Source organism: Oncorhynchus tshawytscha, linkage group LG16 (assembly GCF_018296145.1).
Source record: "Oncorhynchus tshawytscha isolate Ot180627B linkage group LG16, Otsh_v2.0, whole genome shotgun sequence".
Lineage (NCBI taxonomy): Eukaryota > Metazoa > Chordata > Actinopteri > Salmoniformes > Salmonidae > Oncorhynchus > Oncorhynchus tshawytscha.
In genome coordinates this window covers 65,382,153-65,408,604 of record NC_056444.1, presented here as the reverse complement: position 1 = coordinate 65,408,604, position 26,452 = coordinate 65,382,153, and the positions used below count along the sequence as shown (strand labels likewise).

The following is a 26,452-nucleotide window of genomic DNA, read 5'->3' as shown; positions in this document are numbered from 1 at the left end:
TCAACACATAACCTGTCTATGACAGATTAGAGTAGTTATTCTCATTCATGGTCAACACACAGCAACAAACAACATAAACGTTTCAAATGTTTCATGATGAGGTTCAAATCAATGTTTCTGTCTGAGGAGAAGCCAGGTTTGGCTTGAGGTTTTGGAGCAGAGAGGGAGAGGAGAGGGAGCCTGTGGGAGACGGAGAGGAGGGAGAGGGGAGATGGTAGAGGGAGGGAGGGAGGGTAAAGGGAGAGGGAGACTGTGGGAGAGGGAGAGGAGGGAGAGGGGAGATGGTAGAGGGAGGGAGGGAGGGTAAAGGGAGAGGGAGCCTGTGGGAGAGGGAGAGGAGGGAGAGGGGAGATGGTAGAGGGAGGGAGGGAGGGAAAGGGAGAGGGAGCCTGTGGGAGAGGGAGAGGAGGGAGAGGGGAGATGGTAGAGGGAGGGAGGGAGGGTAAAGGGAGAGGGAGCCTGTGGGAGAGGGAGAGGAGGGAGAGGGGAGATGGTAGAGGGAGGGAGGGTAAAGGGAAAGGGAAAGGAGCCTGTGGGAGACTGAGAGGAGGGAGAGGGGAGATGGTAGAGGGAGGGAGGGAGGGTAAAGGGAGAGGGAGCCTGTGGGAGAGGGGAGAGGAGGAGAGGAGGGAGAGGGGGGAGATGGTAGAGGGAGGGAGGGGAGGGTAAAGGGAGAGGGAGCCTGTGGGAGAGGGAGAGGAGGGAGAGGGGAGATGGTAGAGGGAGGGAGGGAGGGTAAAGGAGAGGGAGCCTGTGGGAGAGGGAGAGGAGGGAGAGGGGAGATGGTAGAGGGAGGGAGGGAGGGTAAAGGGAGAGGGAGCCTGTGGGAGAGGGAGAGGAGGGAGAGGGGAGATGGTAGAGGGAGGGAGGGTAAAGGGAGGGAGGGGGAGCCTGTGGGAGAGGGAGAGGAGGGAGAGGGGAGATGGTAGAGGGAGGGAGGGAGGGTAAAGGGAGAGGGAGCCTGTGGGAGAGGGAGAGGAGGGAGAGGGGAGATGGTAGAGGGAGGGAGGGAGGGTAAAGGGAGAGGGAGCCTGTGGGGGGAGAGGGAGAGGAGGGAGAGGGAGATGGTAGAGGGAGGGAGGGAGGGAGGGTAAAGGGAGAGGGAGCCTGTGGGAGAGGGAGAGGAGGGAGAGGGGAGATGGTAGAGGGAGGGAGGGAGGGTAAAGGGAGAGGGAGCCTGTGGGAGAGGGAGAGGAGGGAGAGGGGAGATGGTAGAGGGAGGGGGAGGGAGGGAGGGAGGGAGGGAGGGAGGGAGGGAGGGGGAGGGAGGGAGGGAGGGAGGGAGGGAGGGAGAGGAGGGAGGGAGGGAGGAGGAGAGGGAGGGAGGGAGGGAGGGAGGGAGGGTAAAGGGAGAGGGAGCCTGTGGGAGAGGGAGAGGAGGGAGAGGGAGATGGTAGAGGGAGGGAGGGAGGGTAAAGGGAGAGGGAGCCTGTGGGAGAGGGAGAGGAGGGAGAGGGGAGATGGTAGAGGGAGGGAGGGAGGGTAAAGGGAGAGGGAGCCTGTGGGAGAGGGAGAGGAGGGAGAGAGGGGGAGGGAGGGAGGGGGAGGGAGATATGTTTAGAAGGAGGGATTCTGGGAGGGAGGGTGCTCCAAATGAATGGAGAGGGAGCCTGTGGGAGAGGGAGAGGAGGGAGAGGGGAGATGGTAGAGGGAGGGAGGGAGGGAGGGTAAAGGGAGAGGGAGCCTGTGGGAGAGGGAGAGGAGGGAGAGGGGAGATGGTAGAGGGAGGGAGGGAGGGAGGGTCAAAGGGAGAGGGAGCCTGTGGGAGAGGGAGAGGAGGGAGAGGGGAGATGGTAGAGGGAGGGAGGGAGGGTAAAGGGAGAGGGAGCCTGTGGGAGAGGGAGAGGAGGGAGAGGGGAGATGGTAGAGGGAGGGAGGGTAAAGGGAGAGGGAGACTGCTGGGAGAGGGAGAGGAGGGGAGGGGAGATGGGAGGGAGGGAGGGAGGGAGGGTAAAGGAGAGGGAGCCTGTGGGAGAGGGAGAGGAGGGAGAGGGGAGATGGTAGAGGGAGGGAGGGAGGGTAAAGGGAGAGGGAGACTGTGGGAGAGGGAGAGGAGGGAGAGGGGAGATGGTAGAGGGAGGGAGGGAGGGAGGGTAAAGGGAGAGGGAGACTGTGGAGAGAGGGAGAGAAGAATAGAGGGGGAGAGGGAAAGGGAGGGTGGCTATGTTTAGAACCTGAGAAGAACGAGTTTCCCTTAATTCTGTAACCTTTTAAGTTAAAGGTGTGCTCCATGGGGCTGATATGAATGGCACACTGTTGTAGTACTACCCTGACCTGTTGAAAAAACAGGAGGCTTTATTCGCATGTGGGAAAAATAAGTTGTGAGAGCAAAGTCTACCTGCTATGTGGGACCAGGAAACCAGACGTGAACTACAGTAGTAGAACAGATTTCTATAACTAACCCAAGATAGACCCGAACCTGTCTTTTTAATGGGAGCAAATGAATCATCGTGGGCAGAACGAGCAAGAAAGTGGGCAGAGTCAAACACAAGCTAGTGAGATCCTATTGGCTTATTCTAGCATATTTGCATATTTCCATTAGGGAATGCCTACCCTGTGAAGTGCGCGTGTGCAACAACTAAATTGGCCCTTGCTCTCCTAATCAAACGATGGAAATGGGTAAAGTCTACTAAACGCAATCCACTCTGTTTATTACAGAGTCTAGTTTGGAAACAGAAAACTCTATGGAGATCAAATGTTTTATTGATGAGAAATTTTGCAGAATGCTGACCAAAATCCATCTTGCTCCTTCTTCTCCCACCGTCGGTCACATGGCTTCCTCTCATCACCATATTTGGGAGTGACTGGAAACGCCAACCGGATGCTTCACATTTATACATCCGGTGAAATATCTGTCTCATTGTTCTATCTGTGGTAGTAGTCTAAAAGTCACACATTAGCCATGCCAAATAAATCATCCCAGCCTCAAAGCCCCTTTTTCAGGAATGATAGACATCCAGTCTGGAAGATACATTCATGCAACAACATGAATAATGTCAAGTTCAATATTTAAGACTTGCACATGTACCGTTGAAAGGAAACCAAGCATTTCCTACTCAGGGACCTTATGTGTGCAAAAATATAAATGCGATATGCAACAGTTTCAAAGATTTTACTGAGTTACAGTTCAGAGAAGGAAAACAGTCATTTGAAATAAATAAATTAGGCCCTAATCTATGGATTTAACATGACTGGGCAGGGGCGCAGCCCTGGTTGGGCCCCATTCCTTAGACGATTCCGCAGATGTAGAAGCCAGATGTGGAAGTCCTGAGCTGGCATGGTTACACGTGGTCTGTGGGTTGTGAGGCCGGTTGGACATAATGCCAAATTCTCTAAAATGACGTTGGGGGTGGCTTATGGTAGAGAAATTAACATTCAATATTCTGGTAACAGCTCTGGTGGACATTCCTGCAGCCAGCATGCCAATTGCATGCTCCTTCAAAACTTGAGACATCTGTAGCATTGTGGTGTGTGACAAAACTGTACATTTTAGAGTGGCCTTTTATTGTCCTCAGCACAAGTTGCACCTGGGTAATGATGATGCTGTTTAATCAGCTTGTTGATATGCCACATCTGTCAGTTGGATGGATTATCTTGGCAAAGGAGAAATGCTCACTAACAGGGATGTAAACAAATTAGTGGACAAAATTTGAGAGAAATAAGCTTTTTTGTGCGTATGGAACATTTCTGGGATCTTTTATTTCAGCTCATGAAACATGGGACCAATATTTACATGTTGCGTTTATATATTTGTTCAGTATAGTTCTCTCCTTGAGCTATCCAGCAAAATGACTGTAAGGACACAAGGTCATACATCTGTTCATCAGCAAACACACACCAGGAAGCACTCACACACACTCACCAAGGCAGTTGTGTCCGTCGTGTGCCAGCCGGAAGCCGTCATAGCATGTGCACCTGTAGTTCCCCGGGATGTTGATGCAGTCATGGACACAGCCACCGTTGTACTCACTCGCACACTCGTCTAAATCTGAAATGGATAAAGGGTATGGGTCAGGACTATGGGATGTTAATGATTGACCTGCACCCCACCACCCTTGGTTTCACTCAGCATATAGCCTGAGAGGGTGTTGTTGTTCAAATGAAACATAGATTGGTATGACAAACTTTGCTAATTGTAAGACATGTTCAAGGAGTATTTTATTTCAACAATTGTTTGCATTCAGGTTGGAAATGTTGCACGTATCCCTCATGAAATCTGCATAAGCACAACAAATCCAAGAGCAGAAGACAAAAAAGATGCACATGAGAATAGACTGAATCAGTGAGTGGGTGTGATGGGAGTAAATGGGTATGAAACAAGACCTGATGTGATATATGTATTGTACTACAAATATTAGTAAGTCAAGTTCTGCCTCTAAAGGACTCAACCTTAAGAGGCAGGCAGAGAGGGTACAGTAATTGTGGATGGGGAAAGTGAATTTGTCCATGAAGACAGGGAGATAACAGCTGAGATATGATTCAGTGGTAGGAGAGAGGCAAAGAGAGAGAGAGACAGAGGGAGAGAGAGAGAGAGAGAGAGAGAGAGAGAGATTGTTGGCCAGTTTAGGGCCAACAATCTGGGTGGTTCAGCTCCTCTTTGCAGCTGACGGATACAGTTGCCTCAGTGCTTGATTTGACTTGACAGCAATGGGCTGAGCCTGGACCAGTGCACTCTCCCTCTAACTCCCAGAGCTGCCTGCCACCACAACGCTCTGCTGCTCCATCCCATGATGTCACACAGGAGACACTAATGCCAGTCTCACTCTCATCTACCCCAGGCTAAGAGCATCTCATCCCCTCGATGATTGGAGGCTTCCTCCCTCTTGTTCACAACACTGTCATTTCTCAAGATCAAAATGATTCTATCCACCCAGACTGTTCAGACTGTTACAGACCAATTTGACTCATGAATGCAGCACCATCAAATTCCTATCAAACAGGTGGATTTACTCAACGGGCAATACCAGTGAGATAAAAACTAAATCATGTTCTAGGGGTGAAAAGAAAGAGAGATCAAGAGAGCGAAAGAGAGAGTGAAAGAGAAAGAGAGAGGTCTCTGTGATGACTTGGACAGGGGACTTTGCTAAGAGGCACTGAGGCATGATGCAGCTGCAGTGGTTCCCCTGCTGATGGACTAGACTAGATTGAGTGGATAGAATGGTTCTGAACCAGCCTGTCATGTTTCCTGTTCCTTGCTCTCCCTGACAACCTCCCTGGCATCTTGAGACAGGGGGTGTGCCCTGCCATGGTGTATTTGCCAGCCTCATGTCTGCCAGCCTGCCAATAGGAGTCTCAGTGCAGCACGTCACCTGAGACCACTCTAAGGACCAAAGTTCCCTCCACACACCATGAGTCAGGCCCCATCAGCAAGTACCATATCTAGAACTAGCACATGAATATGTATTATTCCACTCTCTCCCTGGTTTGCTTTAATTATCTCCTCTCTCAGCAGAATTCTAAGAACCTATAGTAGCAGGGTAAAAATACTGTTCCTGTGCTTAACAGTCAGTGAATGCTTACATTTGTTAATGGTATTCTAATGTTGAATACAGAAGGCTCAACATTGGTGTTATTGCATGGTTAAACATGCAGAGAAACAGGCAAAAATATGCAGTATACAATCCAGTATATATGCAAGCATTATCTACAGGGCGCTTTGGGGTGTGTTGGGTGTGTGTGTGTGTGTGTGTGTGTGTGTGTGTGTGTGTGTGTGTGTGTGTGTGTGTGTGTGTGTGTGTGTGTGTGTGTGTGTGTGTGTGTGTGTGTGTGTGTGTGTGTGTGTGTGTGTGTGTGTGTGTGTGTGTGTGTGTGAGAGAGAGAGAGGGACAAAAGGAGTGTCTGGTGTGTGTAACGTCTGCTTCCAACTCACACCCGCAGACACGTAGATCCCCTGAACGCAGCTCACTTTCCAGACCACTTTCCAGCTCACACTCTCAAACACCTAGATCCCCTGAATGCAGCTCACTCTCCAGATCCTAATCACCAGAATTCTAATCACCTGTTCACACACCTGTATGTCATTTTCACGCACTATTTAGTTCTGTTCTTTGCACCCCATCACTGTGAGGTATTGTTTGTTTTGTGACACGTCTTTCGGAGCGCTGGGGTTCCCTGTGATTTACTCCTCCCATGTATGATCATTTTTGCCTGCCTCACGACACCTATTCCCTGCCTGTACTTTAGCCTATCGGATTTCCTGTTATCTACCTATTGCCTGATCTCTTGGACTACATTACTAGCCTTTTCCCTGCCTGTACTGTTGCCTAATTGGACCCCTTGTGCATGACCTTCTGCCTGCCCCTGGACACAGCTACCTGCCTCTTCCTGTGGTCCTTTGCAATAAACACCTGCTGTGCCCTGCGCTTGAAACCAGCTCTCTGTCTCCCCTTGTGTTCATTAGTGTGTGAGTGAGTCCGTCATTAAAATCAAATTGTTTCTGCAATCATAATGAGGTCTCTGCAGATGTTAACTCCGTTACCGTATGGTAAATTATCGCCTTTAGCCTCCAAGACAAAGAATCCTCATCTAGTACCTGATGTGGGATAGAGAGTAGATGATAGACAGACTCAGGCTATTTCAGCCACACCCGTTGCTGACAGAGCTCAGTAACTTTCAACGTGGTACCGTCATAGGATGCCACCTTTCGAACAAGTCAGTTCATCAAATGTCTGCCCTGCTAGAGCGCTGTTATTGTGGAGTGGAAATGACTAGGAGCAACAACAGCTCAGCCGCAAAGTGGTAGACCACACAAGCTCACAGCACGGGACCTGCGAGCGCTGAAGCTCGTAGCATGTAAAAATTGTCTGTCCTCGGTTGCAACACTCTACTGAGTTCCAAAGTGCCTCTTGAAGCAACGTCAGCACAAAAACTGTTCTTCGGGAGCTTCATGAAATGGGTTTCCATGGCCGAACAGCTGCACACAAGGCTAAGATCACCATGCGCAATGCCAAGCGTCAGCTGGAGTGGTATAAAGCTCGCCGCAGAGGAAACGTGCTCTCTGGAGTGATGAATCACGCTTCACCATCTGGCATCCGATGTACGAATCTGGGTTTGGCGTATGTCAGGAGAACGCTACCTGCCCAAATGCATAGTGCCAACTGTAAAGCTTGGTGGAGGAGGAATAATGGTCTGGGGCTGTTTTTCATGGTTCAGGCTGGGCCCCTTAGTTCCAGTGAAGGGAAATCTTAACGCTACAGCATACAATGACATTCTAAATGATTCTGTGCTTACAACTTTCTGGCAACAGTTTGGGGAAGGCCCTTTCCTGTTTCAGCATGACAATGCCCCCGTGCACAAAGCGAGATCCATACAGAAATGGTTTGTTGAGATCAGTGTGGAAGAACTTGACTGGCCTGCACAGAGCCTTGACCTCAACCCCATCGAACACCTTTGGGATGAATTGGAACGCTGACTGTCAGGCCTAATCGCTTGGCATGTAGTGTACACTACCAGTAATCCTCTAGTGTGTACAGTTTCAGAATAAACTGAAAAGCAACACAGGGACGGTATATTTGAACAGCTATCCTAATATCTCAATTTCCACACTTCTTAACCCACAAGCATGAGGTCTACGCGTCAAATGTTATGATAGCAAAGGCTGTAATTCTAGCTCAGCATATTCAACCCATTGGCCCATGCTTTGCCAGGGTTTAAGGTGTTTGTTTCAGGAACACCATATCAACACCACTACAGTATTGCATCTACTGCCCCACTTGCACAGCTTTTAAATGCAGTTGAAACCTACACTGGTTAAATTGTAGAACCTACACTGGTTAAATTGTAGAACCTACACTGGTTAAATTGTAGAACCTACACTGGTTAAATTGTAGAACCTACACTGGTTAAATTGTAGAACCTACACTGGTTAAATTGTAGAACCTACACTGGTTAAATTGTAGAACCTACACTGGTTAAATTGTAGAACCTACACTGGTTAAATTGTAGAACCTACACTGGTTAAATTGTAGAACCTACACTGGTTAAATTGTAGAACCTACACTGGTTAAATTGTAGAACCTACACTGGTTAAATTGTAGAACCTACACTGGTTAAATTGTAGAACCTACACTGGTTAAATTGTAGAACCTACACTGGTTAAATTGTAGAACCTACACTGGTTAAATTGTAGAACTGGTGAAAAAAAACTTTTTTTTTTACCCTTTTACAGAAAATATCAGGTTTTTATTTGATTAAAGTGTACTTTGAATTAGGTAATAAAAATGAAGGAGAAAAAAAATGACGAGTCAATGCATTCGTTAACAGTAGACCAATAATCACAGTCATTGATACAGAAATGAAAACTAATGATTGGCAAAGAGATTAAATTCAAATGAAAAAATAAAACCAAATCACGATCATACATTTTATTTCAGGCCACACTCCTCCTGTCCTTAGTATAAACCAGGTAAAGTCAATAACAACTCAGTGTGTAGAAACCAGGGCAGGACCAACAGCCTTGTACTGTACTGCCTTCTACCTTCTATGATTATAAATAGAATTATTAACCCCAGTTAATCCAAGAGAGGAAGGCAGCTCATGGCCAACTACACTGATACTGATGGTTTTAATGGGCCTGGAGGAGTCTATACAGATGTGCTGCTATTGAAGAGAGAGAGGCACAGACTGTCAGAAATCAGCTCTCTACTCTGTCCTCACCTTAGATTAGCCTTTCAAATGGGCAGTTTTTTATTTTCCTTTTTAAGTTAAATTCAAAAGCAAACCTTATAACCTGAAGGAAAAGAGCAATGACAAACACAGTCAAATAAATGAAAGAATTATAATAGCAATGGGGAAAAAATGACATTGTGATTTGGTCCTGCAGTAATACTAATAAAAATGGAGGGAAATAACGGTCCAGAGGCTTTGAACGCTCCCTGCTAAAAAAACAGGGTTGTGTCTGACAGACTAGAGTCACAAGAAGCCCTGGGCTGTGGAAATATCTCTGACCAATTGGCAGGCAGAGGCCTCTGGCTGCTGTTTCATCCGCTATCTTAATTCTATTCTCTAAAATGTGTAGGAAATGTACTGCTTCATTTAATATTTGACACAAAAGAGCAGTTGGCTGCACCTGTCTTTTTCTCTCTCTCCTTTCCACGCAGCATCTCTATCCTCTCTCTCAGGTCTGAGATGTAAAGCCTATGAGAAATGTAAAGCATGTGTGTGTGTGTGTGTGTGTGTGTGTGTGTGTGTGTGTGTGTGTGTGTGTGTGTGTGTGTGTGTGTGTGCATGTGCGCATGGGTGCGTCTCTGACACCTTACCTTCACAGTGCTTGCCATCCCCCTTGTAGCCCGACTTGCAGATGCATTTGTATGACTTGAGTGTATTCTGGCAGATGGCATCGGTGCTGCAGTTGTCAATTTGCTCTGCACACTCATCCACATCTGACAGACAGGGAGAGATGGAGGGAACAGTGAGGTCTAAGGACAATAATAACAAACAATGTTTACTACCCCCAGGTGGCTAATGTACAGTAGGGGAGGAGGGTCAATCATCCATCTGACAAGATATTCACCATATAGGATGTTCACTGTGGATACACAACCTCTGTAAAGTACCTGGTCAGACTGACAGACCACCCCAAGAATACAAGCAGTCACACTTGATAAAGACAAAACAATTCAGTTCAGTAAACCCTGCTACACTGTGGTATGTTTGACAGCTTAATAGTTCTCCGAAACCATGGTACAAATAAACAGCTCATTCAGGCATTTTTGAAGAACCGATTGCTTCATAACAATAAATAAGTAGTTGAGTAATTATTATAATGCATAAATAAACAGTCTATCATTGATTGACCTGTGATGAACCTCTGTTTGACTGGCTGCTGACTTGGACAATCTGTTCCTCTGATACATGGGTCAGGAAATTGAGTAAGAAGCCAATGCTTTCATTGGGAGGATAGGATAGATAGCCCTCTGCCATGGTAATGGTCCAGAGTTAGAGGGAACAGTTAAGTCTATAAATATATAATCAGGCATGTGATCAGGAAATAATATAAACTCAGGACAAATAGGATATTAGTTTGAGATCACTTTAAATACTTTATGAATAGAGGAGGATGTAAAAATCCCAACACTTGATCATATATTGTCATAAAAGATCATGCACATAGATATGGGAAATGATGGGTTTAATTAACAGAGGTAACTGGGTAGTGAAGTGTCGCGGAGTTGGCTCTATGGTGCCCTCCTCCCTAATCCCACCTGATCCCGGTTAGAGAGCCCAGGTGTTTGGGATTACCCCCCCCGCCCCCCCTCCGTTCGCAGGGTGGAAAAGCTTAACAAAGTTTACACAGCTTCCAATATCGACCCTTATCACAAATCTTCTCTCTGCTGGGGCCCCGAGGACTGATCCCAGGGGAACACTGGCTGAAATCTGAGCCCCGTTAGCTTAGCATCTACCCTGGGAGCCATAGACCATCAGTTCCATTGGCATGACCACAGAGGACAATGGCATTAGAAAACACATGCTGTTCTCCTCAGGGATAGAAACAGGCTGGATCTTTTCTACTCACTGATCATCCTTAAAGATGAATAGGACGACCACCATTTGGAAAGGTTCTGTGATAGTCAAGCTACATTCCACATAAACACAGATTCGTCTTTTAGTCAGGTGTAAGGATTCAAAGGCTCTATGGTGATTAATATTAATTAACAACAAAAACTAAAGAATCTCACATTTCCACTTTACATTAATGCTCCTATCCCGGTCATCAATTCAACTAGATCATTAACTGTCTGGAGAAGGTGCACTTGGTTTTACTGCTAAATAATGCTTTGTTTTTATTAACACATTGTTCTAAAAATATATATTTTTTCATCTCAGACAAGATGCAATAGAACACTTTTCACAACAAGAAAAACTGTGGTATAATTTATGCGTTCAAAAATCAACCATTTAGGATTTGAGGCAACACACCTTGGAATGAATTAATATGCTGTATGAAAAGAGTGTCAGGCTATCTGTCAAAATATATCCTAATTGTGCATGCAGTCAGGCTTTAAAGTGATTCAGATGTAAGACTATTAGTGTAGCTCCAAGATGTGAATCTTTTTTTGAAGTGTCATGCTTGATATGCAACTCTGAGCTGTTGACAATATAATATCCTGTATTACATAAACCACGAGTGAACTGTACGTATTTCCTAACAGACATACTAAATCAATAAAACACTTCAAACAGACTTCATAAACCCATTATAAGGTCAATGCAGATGCTTCAGAAATCATGTATTAGCTAATGCAGTGCAGTTCCATTATGATCTATATGACCTGACTGTTCTCAACTTTCTATTTCTTCTGGTATCACCAATCTTGCAGAGATCAACCTCCTCAATCAGCAAACCTCCTGTATCAGCAGACCCAACCATCAGGAGCAACCACTTCACTCAAAATGCACAAGAGTGTGTGGGAAACTCATTTCTAAGCAAAGCCTGCACAAACTAATCTGTTGTCTAGACTGGCTGAAGCTAAACTCAACATTTCAACCAGCACTGCCATACAGATATTATATTTCCACAAATCTGGACAACATTCAATTACACTGAACCTCCCTCTCCTTCACAATTAAGAACAGAGCAGAACCAAGCTCACTGTTTGCTGTGCAAGGCCAAGGCTCTCCAACCTCAACATTTGTTCAATGCTCATAATATTATTCTACAATTAGATAGCATTGTATTCGGAATGAGCTTCCAGTTTGATCCACCTCTATAACGGATACATTTCTGACTACCACGGAACAAGCACAACTCTGCTAGTGCTGTGTTCTTGAAGGCGACAGCAATTTGTGTCCCCCTAATTAGCTACACGAGAGTAAGGGAAGTGGGTAATTATGCCAACACTTTGTGAGCTCATGAGCTGTCAGGTTAGATCAGGGAACAGAGTAATATATATGTTTTTATTCTACTTGAGTTCATATCTTGTTTACAGAAACTGTCATTTTGTAAATGACTCACAGAAAACGTCAGTTAGTTAGTCACTCAAACTCCAGGAGTAATTCAATTAAGTGGCACTTTGAGCAAAAATAGAATCTTAGCCATAAAACAAGAAAAGAACACGTCAGATACATTTACATTTGACATTTTAGTAATTTAGCTGTTATCCACAGTGACTTACAATTAGTGCATTCATCTTAAGATTGCCAAATGAGACAACAACACATCACAATCGTATCAAGTACATTTTCCCTCAACAAAGTATTTATCAGCAAAGTCAGTGTTAGTGGAAAAGAGAAGTGCCTTTTTTTCTTTTTTCAGGGAGGGGGGGGGGTTCAGGTAGGGTTTCAGACTTTTTTGAAAGATGGGCAAGGACTCGGGCAGGTGCAGGTGCTCGGGTGGGAAGTAGGGTTTGAGCATAGCCTGAAGGTAAAGAGGGGTACTTCTCCTTGCTGCTCCGTAGGAAAGCACAAGGGTCTTGAAAATGATGCAAACCTCGACCGAAAGTCAGTGGAGTGTGCGGAGGAGCAGGGTGACATGGGAGAACAAGGTTGAACACCAGGCGGGCTGCGGCCAACAGAGAGTTGCAGTAGCCTAGACGGGAGATTTCAAGTGCCTGGATTAGGACCTGTGCCACTTCCTGTCTCAGTAAAGGTTGTACTCTACGGATGTTTTAGAGCATGAACTTACAGGATCGAGTCACTGCTTTGATGTTTGCAGAGAATTGTTTTATTTATTTTTTATTTCACCTTTATTTAACCAGGTAGGCAAGTTGAGAACAAGTTCTCATTTACAATTGTGACCTGGAATGACAGAGTGTTGTCCAGGTTCCTGCCAAGGTTCTTTGCACTCAGGTAGGGGCACACCGTGGAGTTGTCAACCGTGATGGAGAGGTCTTGGAGCAGGTGGGCCATTCCCAGGAGGAAGGGCAGCGCCGTTTTGTCGAGGTTGAGCTTGAGGTGGTGGGCCGACATCCAAGCTGAGATGTCTGCCAGGCACACAGAGATGCGTGTCGCCACCTAGGTGTCAGAAGGGCGGAAGGAGAAAGTAGTTGAGTGTCATCTGCATAGCAATGATAGGAGAGACCATGTGAGGATATGACAGAGCCGAGTGACTTGGTGTAAAGAGAAAACAGGAGAGGGCCTAGATCCGAGCCCTGGGGGACACCAGTAGTGAGAGCACGCGGTGCAGACACAGATCCTCTCCACGCCACCTGGTAGGAGCAACCTGCCAGGTAGGATGCAATCCAGAAGGTAGGATGCGTTCTTCATTTTACCTGTCACATTATTATGAAGCTTATGGTAGTGCCCACTCACCTGTCACGTGGTGTTTGTTTAAAAGCACATAGCGACGAGAGACTGCAGCCTTGTTGTGCAGCATGCGCCAGATAATCTAGTTACAGTATGGAATTCACAACTAAATGTTTGCCAGCTAGATATCTTATAACTATTAAGTTAACTGTCTAAAATGTGCTAAATTCTCTGCAGTTGTGCATTTGCTTTGTTAATTTAGCAGCTAGTTAGCTATCTTCCAAAATCAAGCATTCGCTTGGTAACAGCAGAGAATCCACTCCTGGATCAAGAGTCTAGCTGGCTAATATTTGTTTTGTGTGAGTAGCATTTTTGAGTTACTTGTATACATGTATAGTTTAAGTCAGAAACTATACAAAATGTTTGCAATAAGATTGTTAGCATTTAGTTAACATTCTCTATGGGATTTTACATGTACTTGTTAGCATTGCTAACCTTCGGATTAGAGAGTATCGGTGGGGTTTGAAAACAGCGCCCCTTGTGTTCAGTATTACGGAATATCCCGCTATGGCACAAGGTCGGTATGAAGGTATGATAATCTGAATACTGCCCAAACCTAGTAGGGAGGAGGATCTGACGTTTCACAGTGTTAAAGGCAGGGTATAGATCTAGAAGGATGAGAACAGAGGAGAGAGAGTCAGCTTTGGCAGACCAGAGAGCCTCTGAGACAAAGGAGAGCAGTCTCACTTGAGGAGGGGAGCGACTCTGACCATCTTGAAGTCAAATGGGACACAGCCAGTGGTCAGGGCTGAGTTGATAAGGGAAGTGAGGAATGGGAGAAGGTCTCCAGAGATGGTGTGGAGAAGTGAGGCAGGGATGGGGTCAAGAGGGTAGGTTGTTGCGCGGCCGGACATGACTAGTTGCAGGATTTCATCTGGAGAGGGGAGAAAGAGGTCAAGGCGTAGGGTAGTTCTGTGTGAGTGGGACCAGTGGACCCTGTAGGCTGAGTGAATGAGGAGTCGGTTGTTTAAATAAAAATGCAACCACCTAGGGAATTGGGTGCATTCCCTTCAACACATGCACAACAAAAGCTGAAAGAAGTTATTAGAAATCCAAAAGGCCTTTTTCCCTGTGAAAATAAACATGTCAGAATCAATAGGTCCTACGGTTCAGTCCCGAGGACAACCCTCTGAACACTTCAGAAACAAATTTGCCGAATGCATTCAGTAACGCTGCCCTCCAAATTGACTCATGCTACAGATGAAAAGCTTTGCTTTTTCAGGCCGTCTGTGTATGTAGATTTTTTTCTTTGATGCTGATGTATCAAAGTTGTTGGGAACAAGTTAAGGCAGCAGATGTTGAAGTCAGTGATTTGAGACAAGGATGAATAAACAAAGTCAAAACAACCAAAGGAAAGAACAAAAAAAATGTAAATTGGGAAATGGTCCGCTGTTTACCCAATTCCCTCATGAAAATAAATGTGTGAAATGTTGTATTGTTGCTGTAGTTTTGTTTTCATGTAGAAATTCAGTTTTAAGTTTAGAAGCCCAGAAATACATACTTTATGTAAGTAAGTTGACCTTTCTGCTCAAAGCTTGAACCTACGGTTGGATCCCTAGGAAGACAAGTAGGCCAATGCACTTTCTCTGAGTAGAATCCCTATAATGAGGCACATCATTCAAAGTCTAGTCTCTTCCCTTCATAGCTGGGCCGGGGTAGCTGGGTGCTCTTAATACCGCATGAAGTGAAAAAGAGAGCATGTCATGCACTAAGCCCTGGTTTAACAACCCAAATCCAGGAAAGCTGCTGTGTCTCCAGGCTTTTCCTATCGTCAGCCTGTAAATCAGTCACTGTGACTACGCATGCTCTAGTCTTGACTGAACAACATTTCTCCTAGACTAGAGAGCAGAAGGGGAGATAGCTAATTGATTGAATCAAGTTGATCATTGCCTTGGTTTAACAAAGATCTTCAGACAAATGTGGTTCCATCCTCAGCATCATAGTACTCAGACATAGAGTAAGTCAAGGAGTTTGTTCTGATATTTCGAGAAGAACAACCATACAACTCTCTGAGTCCGCCGATGTGCAGCCACGTCCAATACACTCCCCACATGTGAGCCAGAGAGAGCTTCTAGGCCAGGGCTGTGGAGGTGAGACGTTGTCAGAGGTGCTTTCCCCCTCTGATTAATGGGCAGGGATAAGAGGTGTATTTAGCTGGGCCGGTCAGCTAAAAGGAAATGGGTGTGTGAGTGGGAACGGGGCTGAGGGGAGAGGGGAGAGAGTGTGTGGGAAATTTGCCAAACTCAAGGTGTACAGTTAAAACACAGGGTAATGTTTACTTTGTGTGTTGAGACCCTGACTGTTTGCTCGAGCAACAAGGACCGCCCCTGCCCTGTCCAGGGCCAACCCCCTTCCTCCTCCTACCACAGAAATAGACTGAATAATACTGGGACACCCTATAGGGTAGACCCTTGGCAGAACTGATGAAATGCAGACGTCAACATTAGTGCACTTTTTTTAATCCTCCCCCGCCCCCACCCAAATCCTTCCCCGCCCCCGCCCCCACCCAAATCCTCCCCCGCCCCCGCCCCTGGCCCCGCCCAAATCCTCCCCCGCCCCTGCCCCCGCCCAAATCCTCCCCTGCCCCCGCCCAAATCCTCCCCCGCCCCAGCCCCTGCCCAAATCCTCCCCCGCCCCCGCCCCCGCCCAAATCCTCCCCCGCCCAAATCCTCCCCTGCCCCTGCCCCTGCCCCCACCCAAATCCTCCCCCGCCCCCGCCCAAATCCTCCCCCACCCAAATCCTCCCCTGTCCCTGTCCCTGCCCCCACCCAAATCCTCCCCCGCCCCCGCCCAAATCCTCCCCTGCCCCCGCCCCTGCCCCACCCAAATCCTTCCCCGCCCCGCCCAAATCCTCCCCCGCCCCCGCCCCGCCCCTGCCCCCACCCAAATCCTCCCCCGCCCCTGCCCCTGCCCCCACCCAAATCCTCCCCCGCGCCTGTCCCTGCCCCTGTCCCCGCCCAAATCCCCTCCAGCTCATGAAGGGATGCACTGTTTGACGTCCGGCAAAGCTTTTAAAAACTGTGAATAAAAATATAAACTGCTTGCATTTGGGGCTGTTTCACCCATCCTTCACACACTCTAAATGTTTAGGAATCATGACCACTGACTTGATCGTGATCTTCTAAAAACAATGGCAACAACTTCAAACCTCTTCCCAGCTGGGTCCACCAACCATGCAGCGAAAGAGTCTACCGTAGATGGGTCTCACCGTACGGTAATAAGAAAAAGGAACAAAACGGAACACGATGGAAGAAAACAAACTGTTAAGAGTGTACTGTAAATAAGAGCTGTAGCAGCACTGTAAATTGATTATTCGGGTCTAATTTGAAACAGCACTGCAGGTGTTCATATCTAGCCAGGAGTAGCTACCATTCTACTGACACTAAATGAGACTGGGTAGGAAGCTCACAGGGTAGAATGTTGACACGTCATTGGGGTCAACATTCTACCCTGTTGTGAGACGTTGTGAGATGTTGGGCAGCTCAAGCTCATGTTATACAAGAACAGTATAGCTCTTTGGCTCATAAGACCTGGGAGTGCATTAATGTGTGCCTTTCTCTACCAGAAAACAAAGAGAAGAACAAAGTTCTCTCTACCGGAGAACAAAGATCACTGGGCACAGACGTCTATTCCATGTTGATTCAATGTAATTTAATTTAAATGAAACAATGTTGATTCAACCAGTGTGCCCAGTGGGAATGTCCTTGCTCATCTGTTGCTTGGAGACCATCGTGCCTGGAGATGCTTTGAGTGAACATTCTATATTTACAGCCTTGAATGAGCAGCTACCCTACAGCTACCCTACAACTTCAGCTCAACCTTTCTGAATGGCGGTCAATGCTCTGTGGCTTTCATGGGCTGCATCCGGTGTTTGGGGTGCCATGCTGTGCTGTGTCCATATAATTAGGATGAATGGCTGTGACGTGTGGCCACACTTGACTCATAGACCCTCCTATACCGTGGAAAAATCTATTACAGTAATGAAGGACGCCACTATATATACCTTATAGTACTGTTATATACCTTAAACTAAATACCTTATAGTGCTGTTATATACATTATAGTGTTGTTATATAACTTATACTATATATCTTATATTGTTCCTATATACAGATCATCCAGAAAGTATTCTGACCCCTTGCCTTTTTCCACAGTTTGTTACGTTACAGCCTTATTATAAAATGGATTAAATAAATAAAAAATCCTCATCAATCTACACACAATACCCCATAATGAAAAAGCGAAAACAGGTTTTTAGAAATGTTTGGAAATGAATTAAAGTTAAACAACAGAAATACCTTATTTACATAAGTAATCAGACCCTTTGTTATGGGACTCAAAATGTATTTCAGGTGCATCCTGTTTCCATTGATCATCCTTGAGATATTTCTACAACTTGATTGGAGTCCACCTGTGGTAAATTCAATTGATTGGACATGATTTGGAAAGGCACACACCTGTCTATATAAGGTCTCAGTTGACAGTGCATGTCAGAGCAAAAACCAAGCAATGAGGTAGAAGGAATGTCCTTAGAACACAGTGGCCTCCATCAGTCTTAGATGGAAGAAGTTTGGAACCATCAAGACTGTTCCTAGAGCTGGCCGTCTGGCCAAACTGAGCAATCAGGGGAGAAGGGCCTTGGTCAGGGAGGTGACCAAGGACCCAATGGTCACTTTGACAAGAGTTCCTCTGTGGAGATGGGAGAACCTTCCTGAAGGACAACAGTCTCTGCGACACTCCACCAATCAGGACTTTATGGTAGAGTGGCCAGACGGAAGCCCATTCTCAGTAAAAGGCACATGGCAGCCCGCTTGGAATCTCAGACCATGAGAAACAAGATTCTCTGGTTTGATGAATCCAAGATTGAAATTTTGGCCTGAATGCCAAGTGTCAAGTGTCTGGAGGAAACCTGGCAACATCCATACGGTGAATTATGGTGATGGCAGCATCATGCTGAGGGGATGTTTTTCAGCGGCAGGGACTGGGAGACTAGTCGGGATCGAGGGAAAGATGAATGGAGCAAAGTACAGAATGATGCTTGATGAAAACCTACTCTGGAGCGCTCAGGATCTCAGACTGGGGTTCACCTTCCAAACAGGACAACAACCCTAAGCACACAGCCAAGACAATGCAGGAGTGGCTTCGGGACATGTCTCTGAATATCCTTGAGTAGACCAGCCATAGCCCAGACTTGAACCTGATTTAACATCTCCCCGGAGAGACCTGAAAATAGCTGTGCACCGATGCTCCCCATCCAACCTGACAGAGCTTGAGAGGATCTGCAGAGCAGAATAGGAGAAACTCCCCAAATACAAGTGTACCCAAGAAGACTCAAGGCTGCCAAAGGTGCTTCAACAAAGTACTTAGTAAAGGGCCGGAATATTTACATAAATGAAATATTTCTTTTTTTTTTTTTACATATATATTTGCAAAAATTTTGACAAAACTGTTTTTGCTTTGTTATTATGGGGGATTGTGCGTAAATTGTTTAGAGTATGGGCCTGAGTCATACCTGTCAATGCAACAGAATCCTACTCTGATGCCTTCTGCCTACAACAAAATTTCTTAAAAAGTCTCTTGACTGGGAATACAGATATGCATGGAGGCTGATGAATGGCATGACAATGGGTCTCAGGATCTCATCATGGTATCTCTGTGCATTCAAATTGCCATTGATAAAATGCAATTGTGTTCGTTGTCCATAGCTTATCTCTGCCCATACAATAAACCCACCGCCACCATGGGGCACTCTGTTCACAACGTTGACATCAGTAAACCGTTCGCCACACGACGCCATACAAGTTGTCTGCCATCTGCCCGGTACAGTTGAAATTGGGATTCTTCCGTGATGTGCATTTTCCCGTTGATGTCGGTTATGACGCTGAACTGCTGTCAGGTCAAGACCCTGGTAAGGACGACAAGCACGCAGAGACGGTTTTTGACAGTTTGTGCAGAAATTCCTCGGTTGTGCAAACCCTCAGTTTCATCAGCTGTCCGGGTGGCTGGTCTCAGATGATCGCTCAGGTGAAGATGTAGAGGTCCTGGGCTGGCGTGGTTACACGTGGTCTGCGGTTGTAAGGCCAGTTGGATGTACTGCCAAATTATCTAAAACGATGTTGGAGGCAGCTTATGGTAGAGAAATGAACATTCAATTCTATGTCAACAGCTCTGGTGGACATTCCTGCAGTCATCATGCCAATTGCACGCTCCTTCCACTTGAGACATCTGTGGCATTGTGTTGTGTGACAAAACTGCACATTTTAGAGTGGCCTTTTAATGTCCCCAGCACAAGTTGCACCTGTGTAATGATCATAATGTTTAATCTGTTTCTTTATATGCCACACCTGTCAGGTGGATGGATTATCTTGGCAAATGAGAAATGCTCAACAGGGATATAAACAAATATGTGCACAAGATTTGAGAGAAATAACCTTTTTGTGCATTTGGAAAATCTCTGGGATCGTTCATTTCAGCTCATGAAACATGGGATCAACATTAGAGAAAGGGAAGGGAAAGGGGGATACCTAGTCAGTTGTACAACTGAATGCCTTCAGCTGAACTGTGTCTGCCGCATTTAACCCAACCCCTCTGAATCAGAGAGGTGCGGGGGCTGCCTTAATTGACATACCTGTCTTCGGCGCCCGGAAAACAGTACATGTTGCATTTATATTTTTGTACCTTACAGTGCTGTTATATGCCTTATAGTGTTGTTATATACCTTATAGTGCTGTTATATACCTTATAGTCCTGTTATACAGTGGGGAGAAAAAGTATTTGATACACTGCCAATTTTTTTTTTTTCCTACTTACAAAGCATGTAGAGGTCTGTAATTTTTGTCATAGGTACAGTTCGACTGTGAGAGAAGGAATCTAAAACAAAAATCCAGAAAATCACATTGTATGATTTTTAAGTCATTCATTTGCATTGAATACCCATGGTTTACGGTCTGATATACCACGGTTTTCAGCCAATCAGCAATCAGGGCTTGAATCACCCAGTTTATAATGTACCTTATAGTGCTGTTATATACCCTATAAATACCCTACATTAAACATCTCCAATCCAACATTTTATCTAGAATTGGCTTCCTATTTCGCAACAAAGCATCCTTCACTCATGCTGCCAAACATACCCTCGTAAAACTGACTATCCTACCGATCCTTGACTTCGGCGATGTCATTTACAAAATATCCTCCAACACTCCACTCAACAAATTGGATGTAGTCTATCACAATGACATCCGTCTTGTCACCAAAGCCCCATATACTACCCACCACTGCGACCTGTATGCTCTCATTGGCTGGCCCTCGCTACATATTCGTTGCCAAACCCACTGGCTCCAGGTCATCTGTAAGTCTTTGCTAGGTTAAGCTCCGCCTTATCTCAGCTCACTGGTCACCATAGCAGCACCCACCCGTAACACGCGCTCCAGCAGGTATATTTCACTGGTCATCCCCAAAGCCAACTCCTCCTTTGGCCGCCTTTTCTTCCAGTTCTCTGCTGCCAATGACTGGAACAAATGGCAAAAATCACTGAAGCTGGAGACTTTATACCGCCCTCTCTAACTTTAAGCATCAGCTGTCAGAACAGCTTACAGATCATTGCACCTGTACACAGCCCATCTGTAAATAGCCCACCCAACTACCTTATCCCCATATTTTTTTATTTTATTTTTTATCCTTTGCACCCCAGTATCTCTACTTGCACATTAATCTTCTTTACATCTATCACTCCAGTCTAATTGCTATATTGTAATTATTTCGCCACTTTGTCCTATTTATTTCCTTACCTTCCTAATCTTACTACATTTGCACACACTGTACATAGATTTCTATATTGTGTTATTGACTGTACGTTTGTTTATCCCATGTGTAACTCTGTGTTGTTTCTGTCGCACTGCTTTGCTTTATCTTGGCCAGGTCGCAGTTGTAAATGAGAACTTGTTCTCAACTGGCCTACCTGGTTAAATATTTAAAAAATCAATATACCTTATAGTGCTGCTATATAACTTGCATTATACATCTAAATGTGATGTTATATACCTTATAGTATTGTTATACACCTTATAGTGTTGTTATATACAGTACCAGTCAAACGTTTGGACACACCTACTCATTCAAGGGTTTTTCATTGTTTATTTTTACTATTTTCTACATTGTAGAATAATGGTGAAGACATTAAAACTACGAAAAAACACATGGAATCATGTACTAACCAAAAATATACTTTAGATTTTAGATACTTCAAAGTAGCCTCCCTTTGTCTTGATGACAGCTTTGCACACTCTTGGCATTCTCTCAACGAGCTTCACCTAGAACACTTTCCAACAATCTTGAAGGAGTTCCCACATATGCTGAGCACTTGTTGGCTGCTATTCCTTCACTCTGTGGTCCAACTCATCCCAAACCATCTCAATTGGGTTGAGGTTGGGTGATTGTGGAGGACAGGTCATCTGATGCAGCACTCCATCACTCTCCTTCTTGATGAAATAGCTCTTACACAACCTGGAGGTGTGCTGGGTCATTGTCCTGTTGAAAAACAAATGATAGTCCAACTAAGCGCAAACCAGATGGGATGCCATATCGCTGCAGAATGCTGTAGAAGCCATGCTGGTTAAGTATGCCTTGAATTCTAAATGAATCCCAGACAGTGTCACCAGCAAAGCAACCCACACCATCACACCTCCTCCTCCATGCTTCATGGTGTGAACCACACATGCAGAGATCATCCGCTCACCTACTCTGCGTCTCACAAAGACACGGCAGTTGGAACTAAAAATCTAAAATGTTGACTAATCAGACCAAAGATTTCCACCGGTGTAATGTCCATTGCTCGTGTTTCTTGGCCCAAGCATGTCTCCTATTCTTATTGGTGTCCTTTAGTAGTTGTTTCTTTGCAGCAATTCGACCATGAAGGCCTGATTCACGCAGTCTCTTCTGAACAGTTGATGTTGAGATGTGTCTGTTACTTGAACTCTGTGAATGATTTACTTGGGCTGCAATATCTAAGGCTGGTAACTCGAATGAACATATCCTCTGCAGCAGAGGTAACCCTGGATCTTCCGTTCCTGTGGCGTTCCTCACGAGAGCCAGTTTCATCATAGCGTTTGATGCTTTTTGCGACTGCATTTGAAGAAACGTACAAAATTCTTACATTTTTCATATGGACTGACCTTCATGTCTTAAAGCAATGATGGACTGTCGTTTCTCTTTGCTTATTTGAGCTATTCTTGCCCTAATATGGACTTTTTTTTTTACCAAATAGGGCTATCTTCTGTATACCACCCCTACCTTGTCACAACACAACTGATTGGCTCAAATGCATTAAGAAGGAAAGACATTCCACAAATGAACTTTTAACAAGGTACACCTGTTAATTGAAATGCATTCTATCTCATGGAGAATGTCAAGAGTGTGAAAAGCTGTCATCAAGGCAAAGTGGCTACTTTAAAGAATCTCAAATATAAAATATATTTGGATTTGTTTAACACTTTTTTGGTTACTACATGATTCCAAATGTGTTATTTCATAGCTTTGATGTGTTCCCGATTATTCTACAATGTAGGAAAAAGTAAAAATTAAGAAAAACCCTTGAATGAGTAGGTGTGTCCAAACTTTTGACTGGTACTGTATGTCACGCCCTGATCTGTTTTACTTGTCTTTGTGCTTGTCTCCAACCCCCTCCAAGTGTTGCCCATCTTCCCCATTATCCCCTGTGTATTCATACCTGTGTCCTCTGTTTGTTTGTTGCCAGTTTGTTTTGTTTGTAGAACCTACCTGCGTTTTCCACCTTGCTCCTGTCTTGTCTAAGTTCCTGTCTTCTAGTTTTCCCGGTGTTGACCCTGCCTGCCATCCTGTACCTTTTCCCCACTACTCTGGATTACCGATTTCTGCCTGCCCTGACCCTGAGCCTGCCTGCCGTCCTGTACCTTTGCCCCTGTAAACATTGTTACTTCGACAGTCTGCATCTGGGTCTTACCTTAAATGTGATAGTATGCCGTGACTGTACTTTCAATAATCTGATGACTGTTATTTATCTAATCAACTAACTATGTTAAATTGTTACCCTTTTTTAAATTAATCATGCAACAATTCGCTCATTAGAATTTGGGGTACTACGAGAACGGTTGTTTAAAGAGTTACCATCTCCCGAATTAAACTCTAAAGGTCTTTACCTATCACATCCATAAACAGTCAATTTATTAATCCTAACCTCGTATCATATCATCATTCTGAACAGTCGTAACCTTGCATCAGCAAAATCCAGAGCCTTACTTATGATTCAATACTACACAAATTGGTTTAATTAATTATTTACTAGCTAACTAAATGGTAACACAGAATTAACATGTTTCTCTTCTAACCGGGCCTTCTTGGAAAGGGGTTTGTTGGGCCTTTTCATGGCACGCTTGTAAGGCTCTGATTGTCCAAAGGGGTCCCCACCCGTCTTCTACTGTTCTCCTCTACAGACATCTGGGATCCGGTGACTTGCTGTGTAGTGCTGAACAGAACTACGGTGTATTCTACTTCCATTTGCTCTGGAAGATGCTTCTTTGAAGATAGTCTAGCCAGCCGTGTCGATGGTTCTCAGTGGGAGAGTAGCATACTATGGTGATTTGAGAAGGGTAGTAGAATGATCCCACTTAAATGAGCTTTTCTTGATACTTTACTTAGGATAGCTAATCAACTGTACCAGTGATTGTCCGGGAGGTGACTTTATCGTCTCTACCTCGTGTTGAGATTTCAGAGTTCAAACCACTTTAAATGTGAGCTGCAGCTCAACGTCTCTCTGGTCTGATATGTTAATTCTTAACCCATAATTTTAAACAGTTTGTTAGAAAGGGAGGCTCCGTCAGGCTGACAGGCTCTCTGACCTCACTCAGGGGCGTGGTTTGTCACTGTGCAAAGTTATGTAAAACTATGATCTCTTATTGCACAATGCATCGGATGGACACTTCACACTTTTCAAGTTACAGTATTTCCTTTATAACATTTTTTTTAAATAACAAAATAACACATAATATGACATTAGTGTTCAAACGAAGACACATTCCTCTGGTGAACATTGGAGAGGGAGAGAGCTGAATGTTCTGTCCTTGATTACAACAGGGAGTGAACTGTCAACCCCCAACAGTTCCCTTCTCCCCCTCTGTGGGTGAGAGCGGGTTTGGTTGAAGCTATTTATTGCAAAGCTGATCTGACCTACTTGGATCCTCACAGGACAGTCATGACATATACCTTATACTGTATAGCTTATATTGCTGTTATATACCTCATAGTGCTGTTATATATCTTCTAGTGCTGTAATTAAGCAATGAGGCCCGATGGGGTGTGGCATATGGCCAATATACCAGGGCTAAGGGATGTTTTTATGCATAACACAACGCGGAGTGCCTGGACACAGCCCTTAGCCGTGGTATATTGGCCATATATCACAAACCCTTGAGGTGCCTTATTGTTATTATAAACTGGTTACCAAGGTAATTAGAGCAGTAAAAATACATGTTTTGTCATACCTGTGTTATACGGTCTGACATACCATATGCTGTCAGCCAATCAGCATTCAGGGCTCGAACCACCCAGTTTATAATATACCTTATAGTGCTGTTATATACCTTAAAATGTTGTTATACCTTATACTATATACCTTATAGTGCTGCTATATACCTTATAGTGTTGTTATATACCTTATAGTGTTGTTATATACCTTACACTATATACCTTATAGTGAGTACTGTTGCAGTATATACCTTATATAGCTGTTATATACCTTATGGTGTTGTTATATACCTTATACTACATACTGTATAAACTGTAACAGCACTCACTATAAGGTATATAGTATAAGATATATAGCAGCACTAGAAGGTATATAACAACACAATAACATATATAACAGTAATATAAGGTATATACTGTAACATCACTCACTATACCTTATATTGCTGTTTTATACCTTACAGTGTTGTTATATACCTTATATTGCTGTTATATGGGGCGGCAGGGTAGCCTAGTGGTTAAGAGCATTGCACTAGTAACCAGAAGGTTGCAAGTTCAAACCCCCGAGCTGACAGGGTCTGTCGTTCTGCCCCTGAACAGGCAGTTAACCCACTGTTCCTAGGCCGTCATTGAAAATAAGAATTTGTTCTTAACTGACTTGCCTAGTTAAATAAAGGTAAAAAACAAATATATATATATATATATATATATATATACCTTATAGTGTCGTTATATACCTTATATTGCTGTTTTATACCTTATAGTGTTGTTATATACCTTATGTTGCTGTTATATACCTTATATTGCTGTTATATACCTTATAGTGTCGTTATATACCTTATAGTGTCGTTATATACCTTATATTGCTGTTATATACCTTATAGTGTTGTTATATACCTTATATTGTTGTTATATACCTTATAGTGTCGTTATATACCTTATATTGTTGTTATATACCTTATAATGCTGCTATATACCCAATAGTGTTGTTATATACCTTATAGCGCTGCTATATACCCAATAGTGTTGTTATATACCTTATAGCGCTGCTATATACCCAATAGTGTTGTTATATACCTGATAGTGTTGGTATTTACCTTATTTTGCTGTTATATACCTATCTATAAAGCCAGCGCTAACTGACATGACACTCTCCCCTGTGCACACAGCAATTCAATTCATTGGCGGCTGCTTTAGCAAGATATAGTACCAACTATAAAGAGGGCAACATAGCAATTACAGCAGAACTGTTAGTCTGATATTTTCTAGCTGCTTCCTGTCAAACTATGAAGTATAAAGGGAATGGCTTTCTGTGTGCGAGTAGAGCATGGCAGTTCTTATCTGACATACACTGTGTGCACATGATATAGACTGACCAGGTGAATCCAGGTGAAAGCTATGATCCCTTATTGATGTCACTCGTTAAATCCACTTCAATCAGTGTAGATGAAGGTGAGGAGACAGGTTAAAGAAGGATTTTTAAGACTTAAGATAAATGAGACATGGATTGTGTATGTGTGCCATTCAGACAGTGAAAGGGCAAGACAAAATATTTAAGTGCCTTTCAATGGGGTAGTAGGTGCCGGGCGCACCGGTTTGAGTGTGTCAAGAACTGTAACGCTGCTGGGTTTTTCACGCTTAACAGTTTCCCATGTCTATCAAGAATGGTCCACCACCGAAATGACATCCAGCCAACATAGGCCAGCATCCC

The 26,452-nt window shown here is 44.5% G+C and overlaps 1 protein-coding gene across 5 annotated transcripts in view; it reads right to left on the bottom strand.

The window, feature by feature from the left end:
* Positions 1-26,452, bottom strand: part of LOC112216121 (signal peptide, CUB and EGF-like domain-containing protein 3) — a 122,480-nt gene that overhangs the window by 81,285 nt on the left and 14,743 nt on the right. For all 5 annotated transcript variants that reach the window (XM_024375845.2, XM_024375844.2, XM_024375847.2 and 2 more), the window contains exons 2-3: positions 9,258-9,380; positions 3,863-3,988 (exon numbers count right to left, since the gene is read on the bottom strand). In XM_024375845.2, coding sequence (XP_024231613.2) covers positions 3,863-3,988; positions 9,258-9,380 — 249 coding nt within the window. The remainder of the gene's footprint in view (positions 1-3,862; positions 3,989-9,257; positions 9,381-26,452) is intronic.